Source organism: Canis lupus, chromosome 24, assembly GCF_011100685.1.
Source record: "Canis lupus familiaris isolate Mischka breed German Shepherd chromosome 24, alternate assembly UU_Cfam_GSD_1.0, whole genome shotgun sequence".
Classification (NCBI taxonomy): domain Eukaryota; kingdom Metazoa; phylum Chordata; class Mammalia; order Carnivora; family Canidae; genus Canis; species Canis lupus.
Genome location: NC_049245.1, coordinates 27,156,591 through 27,171,812, shown reverse-complemented (window position 1 = coordinate 27,171,812; position 15,222 = coordinate 27,156,591). Strand labels below are relative to the sequence as shown.

Genomic DNA, 15,222 nt, shown 5'->3' with positions numbered 1-15,222 from the left:
AGCTCCTACAGCCTTCTCGCATTCCATGAGATGGGAAACCCCACTTTTTCTGGCAAATCTTGCTCTCACCCAGTGGAAAGGTTAAAATCAGCCTTCCAAACCTATTTGTTACTTCAAAGGCTGTATTTCAAACTGTTTTTTTATTATTTCAAGTTCTCACCAACAAGTTGCAAGCCAATATGCTTTCATTGAATTTGCAAGTGAAAGGAAAGGAGAAAGGAAACCCACAAAAATGTTTTTAAAAGACATGCCACTTGGATATATGATTATCTCAGGTCTTTCTTTTTTTAACAGTTCAGAGTGGCTTTCACTGGATTGCCCAAATCAAATCTCTCTCCAGAGGCCTAGCAGTGTGAGCAAAAGCGCTGAAATCAAAGAACTTTCAAGTTTTTTAAATCTGTCAGAGACTGTGGTAGTGGGGGAAAAGTCATTTAACCTCTCTCCATTGGTTCCCACTTCTGTACAATGAGGATGTAACTATGGAGGTACCTCTCCAGGGCACTGTGTGGATTGGCTAATTAAAGCTAATTAGGCCCTTGGAAAGAACCAGAAAATACTATGTAAGTGCTGAGTATTTATGGGCCACTAACAGTCACAAAACTCCTAAGGGACAAGATTCTGTGCAGACAGCACAATCTCTATTGGTGATTACTAATTACCCGCTGCTTACAAAGAAAGCATCAGGTGTTCTATAACAAGGCAGGGAAAAGAAACATCACACAATGTCGTTCAACAACACCATCTTTATTCAAAAATATATATCTATGAGACATTTCAGAATATACTGCTGCCACCAATGACAGCCTATACTTCTAAATAAAGTCCTAAATTAATATACAAATTTAAGCTTTAAAAATATTCTTTAAGAAAAACAAAACAAAACAAAAGAAGAATGAAGACTTTCTGAGGAATATGACCTAAAGGAAAGGTCCTTTGAGGCCTATGGATGCCCCAAGTAAAGAAAACACACAACACAAAACCACCCACCCCACCCCACCCGATCACCTCATACATACAAGGAGAAGGTTCACTTAAATTAAACAAATGAAGTAATAGCACACTTGGGGAGGATACGGGGAGAATTAAAATTTAAAAAACAAAAGCATTTCATTAAAAAACACAACAAAACAAAAAACCCAAAACTAACTTCCTTATAGGAAGTCCACTAGTAACAGGGAGGCCAACTCATTCATTTACATAATTGCTACAGTTTCATTTCTTGCTCTTGCTGTAATAATTATGCACCAATTGCTGGTCAAACTCAATCAGATAAAACATAGCAGTGGGCGAAATCCATTATGTCATAACATTTTCATCTAGCTGATAGAAGCAAATATCTACCATACCCCTTTGATTCATGGCTAGTAACATTTTGCTTCCTTGGTGAAAGCACAGAGAATGTCCAAGATGGGTCTATTCCAAAACAAGCGCTCATGTGTAGGACTAAAGCAGCACGCCATATGGGGAGGGGGTATATGTGCAGAAACAGCAAATATTAGAATTGATCTTTCAATTTTAGAAAAGTCACCTACTGCCCTATGGCCTCTGGGAAGAAAAACTGTAGAGACTCATTAATTCAATAATGACAGGACAACAGGCAGTGTCAATAAGCAAACACACAGTCTGTATTCAAATCCAAAAAACAGCTTAAATGCTACTTACTATGTTCTACAGAGAGTTAAACTGAACACCTGCTACGACTTTTCATCCTTTTTGCTTCATGGCAGGCAGGAGAGCTTCTTAAAGGAAAGCCTGCCACACGTTTAAAACACAGGCTATGTTTCAACATGTTTAACATGTAAGATTACAAGTAATTGGCTTTTTGGTAATCCTGAAAATAACTCAAAATAATGGAGATTCTGAAGCCCCCACCACTGAATTCCTTTTTTCAGCTTCTGGATTTCAGCCTCTGGGCTCTGACTCCTAGTATACTATTTGGGCGAACTGTTTTCTGCCCTTTCCAATGTCAAAAATAAGCCTGCCAAATCAGAGTGATTTCCAGTCAGCAGGCCTAACCTTCACTAAAAGCAAGGTAAAAATCCTCTCAAACTACATTATATAGTCATAATGTCAGCTGGCATGATAGTGGAATTAAAACCCAAAATTAAAATCCGTGACTTACCCCCTTCCTCTGCCCGAGCTATTCAGTCACAGCTGATCAGAGTACTTCTCCTCCCCCGGGCACAAGGCCAGGCACAGTGGCCAGTGGCAGAAACTGACAAACAGAGTGTCATATTCGCAAGGGACATGTTCATGTTTACTCACCATACTGTAGACATGCGCCCAGTGAAGGAAAGGAGTGTGAGCCCTACTCCCCAAGAGACATGGGTTGAAAAAGCAACACCTGTGCAGAGCCCAGACTCGGTAGCTTTTGGGGTCCACCAGTGCCATTTCTAACAACCGCCTTCACAACCGATTTGGGCCAAAAGATCATGTTTTTAGGAACGTTTTCTCAGACAGTGGGTTGTTCGTAGGAACCTGAAGTAAGTAACTTATTTTTAACTCATGCCTGTGATCCCTGTTACTCTTGTTTCTCAACTACAACTTCATGTCCCAGATCAGCTGTGAATCTAATTGCTAGATTCCCTAGTCAGCTTATAAAACAAACACACCTCACCTCTGACTACACGTCACTGGAAGTAAGGAAAAGGAAGGATGAGATTTGGCAAACTCTTTATGGCAAAGCTGCTTGACAGTTGTGTCTCCAACCTTTGGGGTGGATGGTAGCCAGGAAAGTCAATGACACCAGAGCAAGTCCTTCAGTGGAGGCCTGTACTGAACTTGAACAAGCCCAGCTCAGAAAAGCTGCTGCTTTCGTGACACAATGCTGTCCTAAGCGACAAGATTCTTCTGAAAGCTTCCAGAAGTACACATGATTTTCGTAACTTCTTGGGTGTAAAGAGAGAGCTAAGAATGGAAAACCAACAGGGGCATGAACACATGAAGTGGGAGTTTGTATTCCTTCCAAATATGAACCTAAATGACTCCACTCGCCACTGTTTTGAATTGTGCTCAACAAAGAGAGGACGGAGAGGAGAATCAGGGTCTGTGGTTCTTTCTTGAGGCTGCAGGACCAGGATGAAGGAGGGACAGAACCTGGGGCCACAAGGTTATTTCCAACCATGACTTGCCCTCTTCTTTCTGTTGGTAGAGATGGGAATCTGGGGCATGACACCTGTCCTAGTCAGTCGAAAACAGGTCACCAGCAGAGGGCAGGGGGGCCAAGCCTCCTGTGACGTTGGGCAGCAATGAGAGGTCTGGCAAGCTCTGAATATGGGACTTCAGTTCCTTGCGGACCTGGGTTACCCGAGCAAGCTTCTGTTTATATTCCTAAGGAGACAAAGAGAAGACAATGCAGTTAAGTCTGTAGGTGCTGGTCAGGCTTAAAGAGCCAATACAGATACTCTCAGCTTCTTGCTCTATTTCTTCCCACCAAACCACTCCTCCCCTTTCCAGCTAAACTACAATGCTGGGGTTCTCAAAAGGAAAAAAACCCTTGACATAAAAAAGGAAAGCAGAATTCAATACTGGCAACAGTGAATTAAATGGTATTTAACTTTGCACTTGAGATTGGAAGTAAAAGCAGTGACATTTTGTATTTGCATTCTCTTAAATGGTTCTTATCTATTTCAAAACATAAAATAAAATAGATGCTCAGGCTTTATAATTATCTTGAGGGCTCCACCTAAACATGCCTAGAAAAATTACTATAAAGCTACACAGTCTGTATTAAACTGAGAGTAATGCAGATCTATCACCTATCACAAACAAGCACCGCAGAAGCTCAAAATACCCACTGCCACTACCTATGTCAAGGATTTCCTCGTTCTATACCTGAGCAACTGTGGCAGTCCCGAAAGAGGCCTTCGAGTAGGCTCCCCTCAACACACCAGGCTTATCTTCCAGAAGCCCAGCTTTCATCAAGCTATTTCCTTGAGAAAAAAAGTGTGGCATTGCCCTGTGTCTGTGACTGCTCAGAGCTCAAGGTCTGCTAAGATTAGCTCCTGCCCAAATAGATTTCCCGCAGCTTTCTAGCCCCCTACACATAGGCCACTGTCTGAGTGCACCATTTGTTTGGGATTCCGCCCTAGCCTGGAGGGGGACCTTTCTCCCCCGGTCTCAGTGAAGTTCTGCCTCCACTTCCCTATCTGCTTCTCCGGGAAAAGCTCTCCTCATCCAGGAGCCTGGGCCCCATCTCCACCTGTTCTGGAGCCCTCCTGTGCATGGAGGTGCATCTGAACCCCCAACAGGCTGCTCTGAGGTGCTCTCTTCATACATGTTAGACTTCTATGCTCCTCTAAAATCTGACTTCCCTGATGACAGGAACTTGGTATACTATTTTCTTTCCTCCCAGCAAAAGGCACCCTTGGTAAGTCTGTATGGAATAACAACCCTGGGACTGGTGAGGTTTGTATATGACCCCTTTGGGGGCTGGTCTTTTTTTCTCAAGCTGTGTCATACTCCTCAGTCTTTCTGCAAAGACGGAAAGTTCCTGAGGATGGATCTCTGCGATTAATGCCTCTCCTGCAGGAATGTAGGAGAAAGCACTGGGCAATGAGTCAAAGATTTGGGTTAGTTTTGGCTCTCGCTCTAACTTGCTATGTGACTGTGCTCATGATCTCTCTCTTGCTTTCTCCTCACCTTCCTTATCTGAAAGTGAAGAAACTGGCCCACCCATAAGATTGTTCTTCAAGTTCTAGATTCCTTCCTACCAAATACCGTCTACACTCTTAAAGAGGCAGAGAGTTTGAGGGTATATGCCTAAGCACTTCTAGAAAGAGTGATAAGACAGGGAACAGGTTAAATGAAGAACACTTAGTTCAAGTTGTAAAGACAAAGTCCAAGAAAGTAGTGGGAGAAGAGATACGTAGTATGGGTAGGGAGGCTCTGTGTCCACATCAGTCAAGGCTTCCACCTAAAATGAGAACTGCTCACACAAGCCACTGGATGAATACAGGGGAAGAAAGTAAGCCTTCCTGGCATCCCATTTCTTTCCTTTGTAGACTTAACACAACTAAAATAATGATATATGTAAATTATAAATAATGACTCCTTCATCAAACTAGTGAGCTTCAGGAAGCTAAGACTGGACCCTGCTTTATCCATCATTCACCATGACCAGCAGTGCCCTGTAAACAGCAGGTGTCCAACAGTTGCCCAATAAATTAACAATACTTAAAACATAACATTACAAGCACACATTAAATAATCAGCTTTCATTCTTGAAACTGAAAATTAATTTCACATCTGAGGATCTAAAATGTCAAGGTTCCCTGCACTTCCCTCTGCAACATTTTTCTTCTTTGGTTTTATACACTTCAAGGGAAATTAATAGAGAAGACCAACTCTCTATTACTGAACATGGATTCATTTAATTAACTTCTTCAGAATTCCATGTACATAAAGGGTAAAATATAGTTACTAAACAGTTATTCCTTGCTCCCTGCCCAAATCCTCTGACCAAAGCTGATAGATGAAAGCCACCTTGACTTGGAGCCACCTCTTGGCAACTACAGAGGAATTTGATGGAAAGAATTCCTTAAGAATGGTTTGAAGATCACGTGACCTTTAGTGAGCAGAGCTGGGGTCAGAAATCCAAGGTTCCGCACTCTTGGGTGACCCTCACACTAACTTAGCAAGTCCATCTGAGTTTAAAACAAAAGGCAGTTGATCTCGTTAGATACCACCTTAAGTCAAATAATCTTCTCCCAGGTAATCCTCAAAAGACAAACACACAAACATACATACAAACACGCGCAAAACAAAAAACCCATTTGTTCCTGTTTGGGGGGTAGGTTGATTGGGAGAAAGTATCTCATCATGCTCAGGCAGCTATCCTATTCTAAGTATCATCAAAGTAACTTTGTTTTAATTAAGAGAAACATGTTCCTCATTAAAGTCCTCCCTCTGGGCTATTCTGAAGCTGATGGAGCCTGTATATACCTCCTCATGCCCCTGGGTTACTCTTTCCATAGGGATTTCTACTTTCAGAGCAGGTGCATGAGCCTAGGAGGGCACCCACTACAGAAAGGATGAAAGTGGAACTGTCACTGAAAATGATTAAAAAAGCAGAGCGTTTATTTACATTTGCACCCAAAACAATGAAATACTACTTAGGTATAAATCTAACAAAATATGTTCAAGACCCATATGAGGAAAACTACAAAACTCTGATACAAAGAACTAAATAAATGGGAGATATTCCATGTTCATGAATAGGAAGGCTCAATACTGTAAAGATGTCAATTCCTTCCAACTTGATCTATAGATTCAATGCAGTCCCAATCAAAAACACAGTAAACTATTATGTAAATACAAAGTGCTTCTAAGGTTTACATAGAGAAGCAAAAGACTCCAAATAGCCAACACAATATTCAAAGGTCAGACACTACTTGACTCCAAGGCTTACTATAAAGCTACAGTAATCAAGACAATGTAATACGTGCCCAAAGAATAGATAAATAGATCAATGCAACAGAACAGAGTCCAGAAACAGACCCACATAAATATAGTCAACTGATCCCTGACAAAGGAGCAAAGACAACACAATGGAGAAAAGATAGTATTTTCAACAAAAAAGTTGGAACTGGATACCCACATGCAAAAAACCAAATCTAGACACAGATCTTACACTCTTTACAAAAATTAACTCAAAACAAATCACAGACCTAAATCGAAAACACAGAACTATAAAACTCCTAGAAGACAGCAGAAGTAAATCTAGATGATCTTTGGTTTGGTGATGACTTTTAGGATACTATACCAAAGACCTGATCCATGAAAGAACGCCTAAGCTCAATTGCACTGAAATGAAAACTTTTCTGCTCTGCAAAAGACACTGTTAACAGAATGAAAAGACAAGACAGAGTGGGAGAGAATGTTTGCAAAGGACATCTGGTATCAGAGAAATGCAAATTAAAACAAGATACCACCACACATCTGTTAGAATGACTAAAATCTGGAACACTGACACCACCAAATGTTGACAAGGATGTGGTGCAAGAGGAACTCACATACATTCTGGTGGGGATGCAAAATGGTACAACTCTTTTGGAAGACAGTTTGGTGGTTTCTTACAAAACTAAGCATACTCTAACAACTGATCCAGCAATCATGCTCATTAGTATTTATACAAAGGAGTAAAAGCTTATGCCACACAAAAACCTACACTTGAATGTTTACAGCAGCATTACTCATAACTACCAAAACCTGAAAGTAACCAAGAAGCTTAGTAGGTGAATGGGCTAATAAATTTAGGTATATCCAAACAACAATTACACAGCATTAAAAAGAAGGGAGATAGCAAGTCATGAAAAGACATGGTGAAATGTTAAATGCACATTATTAAATGAAAGAAGCCAATTTGAGAAGGCCATATACCTGTATGAGCCCAACTATATGGCATTCTGGAGAAGGCAAAACTGTGGAGACAGGGATTAGGGGCATGAATAGGCAGAGCAAAGAGGACTTTCAGGGTAGTGAAAATACTATAATGATGGACACATGCCATCATACATTTGTCCAAACCCACAGAATGTACAACACCTAGAGTAAACCCTACAGTATGGACACAGGGTGATTAGGATGTGTCCATGTAGGTTCATCAACGGTAACAAATACACCACATTGGTGGGGGAAGTTGGGAGTGCAGGGGCGGGGGGCATATGAGAAACCTCTGTACCTTCCTATTTTGCTGTGAACCTAAAACCATCCTAAAAAGAGAAGCCAAAAGGTCTAAATGCATCAAACAAGGGTGATTCTAAACATCCAAATACAGATAAAGACTGCCTTGAAAACTGTGAAAACACGCACCTGGCATGGCTGGGACACTTGCATGGCTTAATGCTATGATAAGAGATGAGCAGGTAAGAATTCATGGCAAACTCTCATTAGGTCAAACTGAATAGTAATAAATTTTTAAGTCCCCTATAATAGATTCAGTAGTAACAGACTGATCTCTTACCCTTCTTTTTAATTATTTTTTTTAAAAAATAGATTGTGTTTTCCCAAATAAAGTCATCTATAAATGTCACTGTGGACAAACAAAAAAAAATTGTGATTGAACCCAAACAAAACTATCCCCCAAACACAACTCCAACTCTCACTTGCCTTGAGTTCTCTCGCTGCCAGGCTCCCCTGGTTGGGCGGCAGCACTTCCTCACTAGCTGCCTTTCCACAGTTTTTCTCTTTGGTTCTGGTCAGGTAGAGGAGACAGATCACGAAAACCCAAGAATCTTTCTTCTCAACCTACCAGTTTGTCTTCTAACCAAAGTTCGGTCCACAAGCTCTGCAGCTACAAGGTAACAAACTGTGCCCTCAGCAGAAATCCGGCTTCTTTTCCTGATATCACAAAAATCAACGTGATGAGACCTGTTCACAATCCTCCAACTCATTTAAGTACACTATATCCTACAACCTCTTTAGTACACCAAGCACCACACTCAGCTAGAGAAATGATGTGGCAAGGTGGTCACACGCTCCTTGTTTAAAATACCTTACATGTGTGTGCAATAGAGGACTATGCCTCTAACATGCTATCCTGCCTGGAACAGGAATGTATAAGATCAGGACCTGTATGACTTCTAGCAGTAGGAGAACAGCTGCAGCATTCCTGCTCGTCAGCTTTCTCTCTCTCTCTCTCTCTCAATCACAACTCACCGGGTCTCTTTTCTGTACCCCATCTTCAGATATTTGCCTTTTCCCTACTACCTATTTTTAGAGGAGACAAGGCAAATCCAAGGGGTCCTGAAGCTCCCTCTTCCTTTCCTGATTATGCATAATTTATACCCGCTGGTGGAAGAGGCAAAGTGGGCTGGGCTGCCATTCAGCTGCATGCATCTACTGCAGCAAGAGCCGTGGAGAGCCATGAAACAGGTGAAGATTCTATTAGACTTGCTGCCACTACCCTCTGTTTCAGGATCCTGGAGGGGAGGAGGGGAGGATGTGGGCACCTGTGATAAACTGCCTGGGTTTATTTGACTGCCAAGAAATGTTTAAAACACAGAGGGTGAGGCCCAGTGTGCAGTTCTGAGATAATGCCTAGGATTTATGCTCCTGGCAAAGCTCTGGAACCTTGCCTCACAGACGCTCTGATCATGCAGTAGAAAACATGTCCAACACCCCCTGCTTCCTGTGGATTCAGCTGACGCTGTACGAACACAGACAATCATGGAGCACTAAGACAACTGGCTAAAGGGAGCAAGGCTTCCACATTCTTTGCCTTTTTTGGTTGGGAGCAGCAGGCAAGACCTGATATGCTGCAGATGAGTTCTGAGATAAGAGGGTTAGAAATGACAGGGACTGACATTGCCGTGACCTTTCTACAGGAATTTCATTTTCAAAACAAAATTATAAGCTTCTCCTCTAAGCAACTCCTATAAGAAATACTGATCAAAATGTAAACGTCTATTTTTTCTGGCTAGAAAATTTACATAAAAAAATTAACATAAGAAAAATTATGTTAGAGGGACGCCAGGGTTGCTCAGTGGTTGAGCATTTACCTTCAGCTCAAGGCATGATCCTGGAGTCCCAGGATCGAGTCCCACATTGGACTCCCCGTGGCGAGCCCACTTCTCCTTCTGCCTATGTTTCTGCCTCTCTCTCTCTGTATCTCTCATGAATAAATAAATAAAATCGTTAAAAAAAAAGAAGAAAAGAAAAATTGTTAGAAATAATACCACTGGCAGGGGCTTGATTTGATGAGACAAGATTTCCAGTATCAAGACCCACGTTTTCCTTTATCTTGCCCTGTTGTGCTATAGGACATATGGTATATAAAATATCACCCACTGCTTGGCTACTCCCAATTAAGAGTCATAAAGGGTTATTACACACGAAACAGTTTATGAAGGGCCCTGTTTTAAAGGTGACCTGCCATACTGAATTTAAGTCAAAGGACTGCTTAATCTCATGAAGGCTGAGAGCCAAACAGAAAGGGGAAGCTGACTCTCACCCTAAAATTATTTAACACCCCGAGTCAGCCCCCTTCATCCTGCCAGGAGGCTTATTACTTCTCGCCACTAAAGCACACAGGATCTACACTTAGAAATCATAGCCTCACTTAAACCACAATTAATGTACTTCTCTTTCTTTTGTTTTTTAGGGAAAATATATAAATCTTCCAACTGAAAATAAGAATAGCACTTCTAAGTTCTCTTCAAAGATCTTTGCAGGAACAAAAAAACCATCACTGATCTGCACCTCTCCCCCAGCAGGCTCCATGCTCCCGTGGAACTCAGTGGCAGCTGAAACATTTCAAAATGATACATTTTAGGGTGTCACAGCAAGGCTGGAGCTGCTGAGTAAGACGCTGGGGAAGATAGGAGAAAAGGAGGAAGTTGTGGCTCGAGCTCCAGTGCTCAGGGCCTCTTAGCTCCATTACTAAACCCGTAAGAAAGGTAAACACAAAATATTTCCCAGAACGGAAAATGACAAAATGGCTATAATTAGAGGAATGTTCTCAGGGCAATCCAACCCATCCACTGGAGGAGTCAAATGGGACGGGGCTTCGTAAGCTTGGAATTATACCACAAAGTGTCTTCAGGATGTTTTTCTCCCTAGAAGACCCTCCACACAAAAGGTTTAAGGGAGCTTCTACTTCTGCAGCAAAAACTCCCTTCTGACAGGGATTTGCAGAAAAGAAGAAAAAGATGATGTCTGTACAAAATTAAATTAATAAAAATGATACTAACAAAAAAAGTCAATTTTAGGACTGGACAGATTTTCAAACTTCATAAAACTAAATATGTACAATTTAACAGATATCCATAAAATGCTTTAAAAAGAGATTTATTTTGGGGCACCTGGGTGGCTCAGTCAGTTAAGTGTCTGACTCTTGATCTTGGCTCAGGTCTTGATCTCACGGTCATGAGTTTGAGCCCGGCATTGGGCTCCACGCTGTGCGTGGAGCCTAATTAACAGAGAGGAGGAAAAAAAAAAGAGATAGAGATTTATTTTAAAAATGTATCTGGGTCCTCCGAATATGCTTATATTTATGCCACGGGTCCCTCATTATATAAAAACAGGTAAAAACCATGCTACTAAAGTACAAGAACTATTTATGATTTATAATAAGTATTTTTTTTTAGGGGCACCTGGGTGGCTCAATTAGTTTAGCTTCCAACTCTTGATTTTGGCTCAGGTCATGATCTCAGGGTTGTGAGATCGAGCACCACATTTGGCTCCATGCTGAGTATGGAGACAGCTTAGGATTTTCCCTCTCCCTCTCCCTCTGCCCCTCCCCTCCATTTGAGCAAACAAACAAAGTAAGTGTTGTTTTTTTTTTAAGTCAAATGTTAAAAATTTTAAGTTTTATTTTTTAAAAATCTTAAGTTTTATGCAAGTAACAAAGCCCCCCAAAACTTGCTTCCTTAACAACCATTTTCATGGAAAACTAGGTTACGGATGTTGCACAAACATGAGATGCACGCCTTCCTATGGTTTCTCCTTCTGAGCCAAATACTGACAGAGTCAAGCCTTCCTGGAGGGCAGCTGAGAAGCAAAGGGTAGAAAGGTAAAGGGCACTTTCCACGCAGAATAATGTTAGGTGATATTGATTATAATTTTAAGTGCCAGAAGGTCTGCTTGGGGCAAGGCAGCCTGTAGGTTACTGTGCTGCATCTGGATACGGTTTTCTCTGCAAGCAATAAAAAGACCATTTCTTTCCATAAGCAAAAAATAAAAAAATAAAAGGAAGGAAATATATTTCCTGGTTCCTCCAAAAGACTGAGGATATGTCACATCTCTCCCACCAGAGAGAGGTTGCTGTGATAGAACAGAAAATACGAAGTCGGAAAATCCAAGTTCAAATCCTACTCTACCATTTGCCTGTGGTGCACCATATGACTTCACCTTGCTGAGAGCTAAGCATCCTTACATTTAAGATGGGAATGGAAACTATGCCTCACCATGGGGTGATGCCAGATTTGAATGAGACCAGGCATGTGCTATAAACTGTTCAGTGTGAAATCAGCAGATCCGAAGGCAAGAGGAACCATCACCACCACTCCCATGTTTATTGTTTTATAAGCAGTCCTTAGTCTTCCTGATTTGCATGCTAAGAAAAGGCATGCAGAATTGAAGAAAAAGAGAAGTGTTAATGGAATACAAAGATCTTTCTTCATACAAGTCATCTGAGTATGTCCTGAAAATTTAACACCTTTATTAGAAACTGGTTTGAGTAAATGAAAGAGCCTCCGGGCGCCTGGGTGGCTCCATCGTTAAGCATCTGACTTCAGCTCAGGTCATGATCTTGGGGTCCTGGGATGAAGCCCCACATTGGGCTGCTCTGTACTCAGAGAGTCTGTTTCTCTCTCTCCCTTTGCTTCTCTTCTCTTCGTGCTCAGGCTCTTTTTTCTTCTCTAATAAGAAAATAAAATCTTAAAAAAAAAAAAAAAAAAAAAAAGCCCCCCAACCTCCAAGACCATGATAAAAAGTCACAAAGTTTTATAACTAGGTAATACCACAGCCTAGTCCCATCAATCTAAAGGGCCAAGAGAGAGGAAAAAATTTGTCTAAGCAGTAAAGCCTAGATCTCATGGTAGTATCACCATTTTGAAAGGAATCTCATCAAAAATATAGTCTGACCTAGCCTAGAGATGAACCAAACTGCAATCATACCAGCCACCTGAGATCAGGACACTCTGCCAAGCATTAGTATAAGGTTAGGGATGAAAGAGTAACAACTCAGACAGGACTTTATGGTCTGGTCAGGGAAGTAATCAAATCATCCATAAACAGGATAACCATGTGGTGCTCTGAAGAAAAAAGACAGGGAGATAGGCCAGTACATATGAGGGGAACAGAGGAGAAACCTGGTTTTACGGGGTAAAGATGGGGGTAGGGTCTTGCAGAAATACTGTTTGATGTGGAATATAAATGATGAAATAGGAATCAACAAGGTGAGGGTAACCAGTGGGAAGGAAAGGCGGTAGAGTGTTCTAAGCAGAGGGAACAGCATATTTTGTAAAGTTGGGAGACCAAAAAGGCCAGCACAGACAAAATGCAATGGAACATGACAAGAGATATGGCTGATGAGGTCAGCAGAGGCAAGCCATGGGCCAGGGCATGGAGCGTGTGGCAGGAACATGCAAGGATCTGGGCTTATATTCCAGGAATAGGGGAAGCCATTTAAATGTTTACACAGGGAAATGACCTGCTCAGAGCTACATTTTGAAAAAAACCACGGAGTTGCCATGTGAAGAAAGAGTTACAAAACATAGGAACAAATTGCAGGTGGTCTGCAAAGAGGCTAGTACAGGCAAGCAGGGGAGAGGTGGTGGCAGTGGCGGCTAAGGTGATGGGCATAGAGAAAGAGATGTAGAGAAGGGACTGAGGTGATGAAAATCACAAGGGCTTGCTGACCACTCAGATGGAGCACTCAGGCAACAGGAGGCTGTCTGGCAGAGGTGTGGCACAGGGGCTGAGGAGGAGACTGGAACAGGAGGAGGCTGGACTGACCCATCTGGGAGGTGGGACAAAGAGGGAGCAGTGTCAGATGAGCTCTGGAGTCTGCTTCTGAAGAATGGCAACGCCATTCTCCAAGACAGGGAAAAAGAAGGAAAGGAAAGGTTGGAAGAAGAGGATGGTTTATTTTGGTCATATGACATGTGAGGTGTCTGTGGAAATAAGATATATAGGTCTGAAGCACAAGGAAGGGTCTGGGCTAAAAATCTAGATTTAAGCCACTGGCACACAGGTGGTGGCTGAAGCCACTTCAAGTGTGTCACACAAGGACAGAATGAGAAAAAGTCTAAAATACCAATATTTACAGGGTGAGGATGGAAAAAAGCTTACTAGGGACACACACAAAATAAAACTGGAACAGCAAGGGTGGTATACAGAAAGCAGAGAAGGAAAACACATAAAGGGTAATGAATAGTATTACGAGCTACAGAGAGGACCACAAAGAGAAAAGGAAACAAGGGGGTGGGGTGGGGGGATTAGTATCTTGGCTTTTGAGTCCAGACCAGTAGTGGCAGAGTCTGAAGATACCCACTGCAGGAGAATGTAGATATGCATGCCAAGCTGCAGTGGGTTCAGAAGTAAAGACAGCGAGAGAAAATGGGGTAATTAAAAAGGGACAGTGGTAGTGGTGCGGGTGTGCTCACGTGAATGCTGTTCAATATTAAAAAGGCAAAGCATGCTGCCTGAGAAGGGCACCTGTAGCCAGTCTACTGAAGAATTCTTGCACAGAAAGGACATAACGTGCCCCTGAAGGCTCCATGTGATAAAGAAAGGCAGATTCTAACAACTTCAGGTTAGACAAGTGTTAGGACCTGCTTGCCCCAGGTGAGGATAACACTGCTGTTTCATAAATGAAAACCACGATAATGATAAAAGGCTGCAAGGACCACTGGTCTCAGCAGAGAAAGCCAGAAAAAGCCTGGAATGGGGACTACAGATCATCATCACTGAATCATAACTGAGGTAAATGATATCCATGGGAATAACTCCTAGCAAGTCTATGCCTCACAGAACAGAAACACGATGGGCAAAATAAAAGGACCCAGAAAAGCACCAAATACATCATACCAGACATTTTGAAGAAAAAGCAGACTAAGTCCATTAATCACTATCCAAACCCCAAGAATGCTCAAGAAGGCTGCTGGTAAATTTCTGTTGTTTGAAATTGCAAAGTTACTCTGCTTCAAGTTCTCCAAGTATCTTATGTCCATACTTTTTCCTAAAGATTTTTAAGAAATCTGAATAAGGGAGAAAAGCAAATTATGAGACTTGCAAAATCATAATGACAGCTAGTACCTTCACCTCCCACATTAAGCAGGCCACACCATTGGGAGCTCATGGGCTTCGTTTGCACAGGTTCCATTTTGACTCCTGATTACAATTATGAACACTTTTACTCTAATAATAGAAAAAGACTTTCTAATCTTATTTCAGGTCCTATATTTTATAAAGATAAAAACAAAAAGTCAGAGATGAAACTTCCAAGATTACAAAGTATGATACAATCCAATTGTACTTTCTACAAAAATTGCAACTTGAAGTGGGTGAAGGCCTACCTTAACACTAGTAGGAACATTCCTAAAGACTAAATAGATCCATTCGGTCACAGATATTTAGACACTAGAGCTCAAATTTCTGTAATCTGAACCTGCTCTCAAAGTGATGCTCAATCAAGTCAGTGTTAGAAGAAGTAGCTGCTATTTTCCACAGCTGTTTCAAATGTAAACATATAACTTAAAACCTAGAAGAGAGCCCCAT

At 41.6% G+C, this 15,222-nt stretch overlaps 1 protein-coding gene across 2 annotated transcripts in view; it reads right to left on the bottom strand.

Moving 5' to 3' along the window:
- Positions 1-723: 723 nt before the first annotated feature.
- RPRD1B (regulation of nuclear pre-mRNA domain containing 1B) overlaps positions 724-15,222 on the bottom strand; it is a 52,095-nt gene continuing 37,596 nt past the window's right edge. Inside the window, exon 7 of one of the 2 annotated variants that reach the window (XM_038572289.1) lies at positions 724-3,330. In XM_038572289.1, the coding sequence (XP_038428217.1) occupies positions 3,181-3,330 (150 nt within the window). In that variant the 3' untranslated portion in view covers positions 724-3,180. Of the gene's footprint in view, positions 3,331-8,134; positions 8,341-15,222 lie in introns of those variants that run through there. The other variant, XM_038572290.1, reaches the window with a different exon arrangement.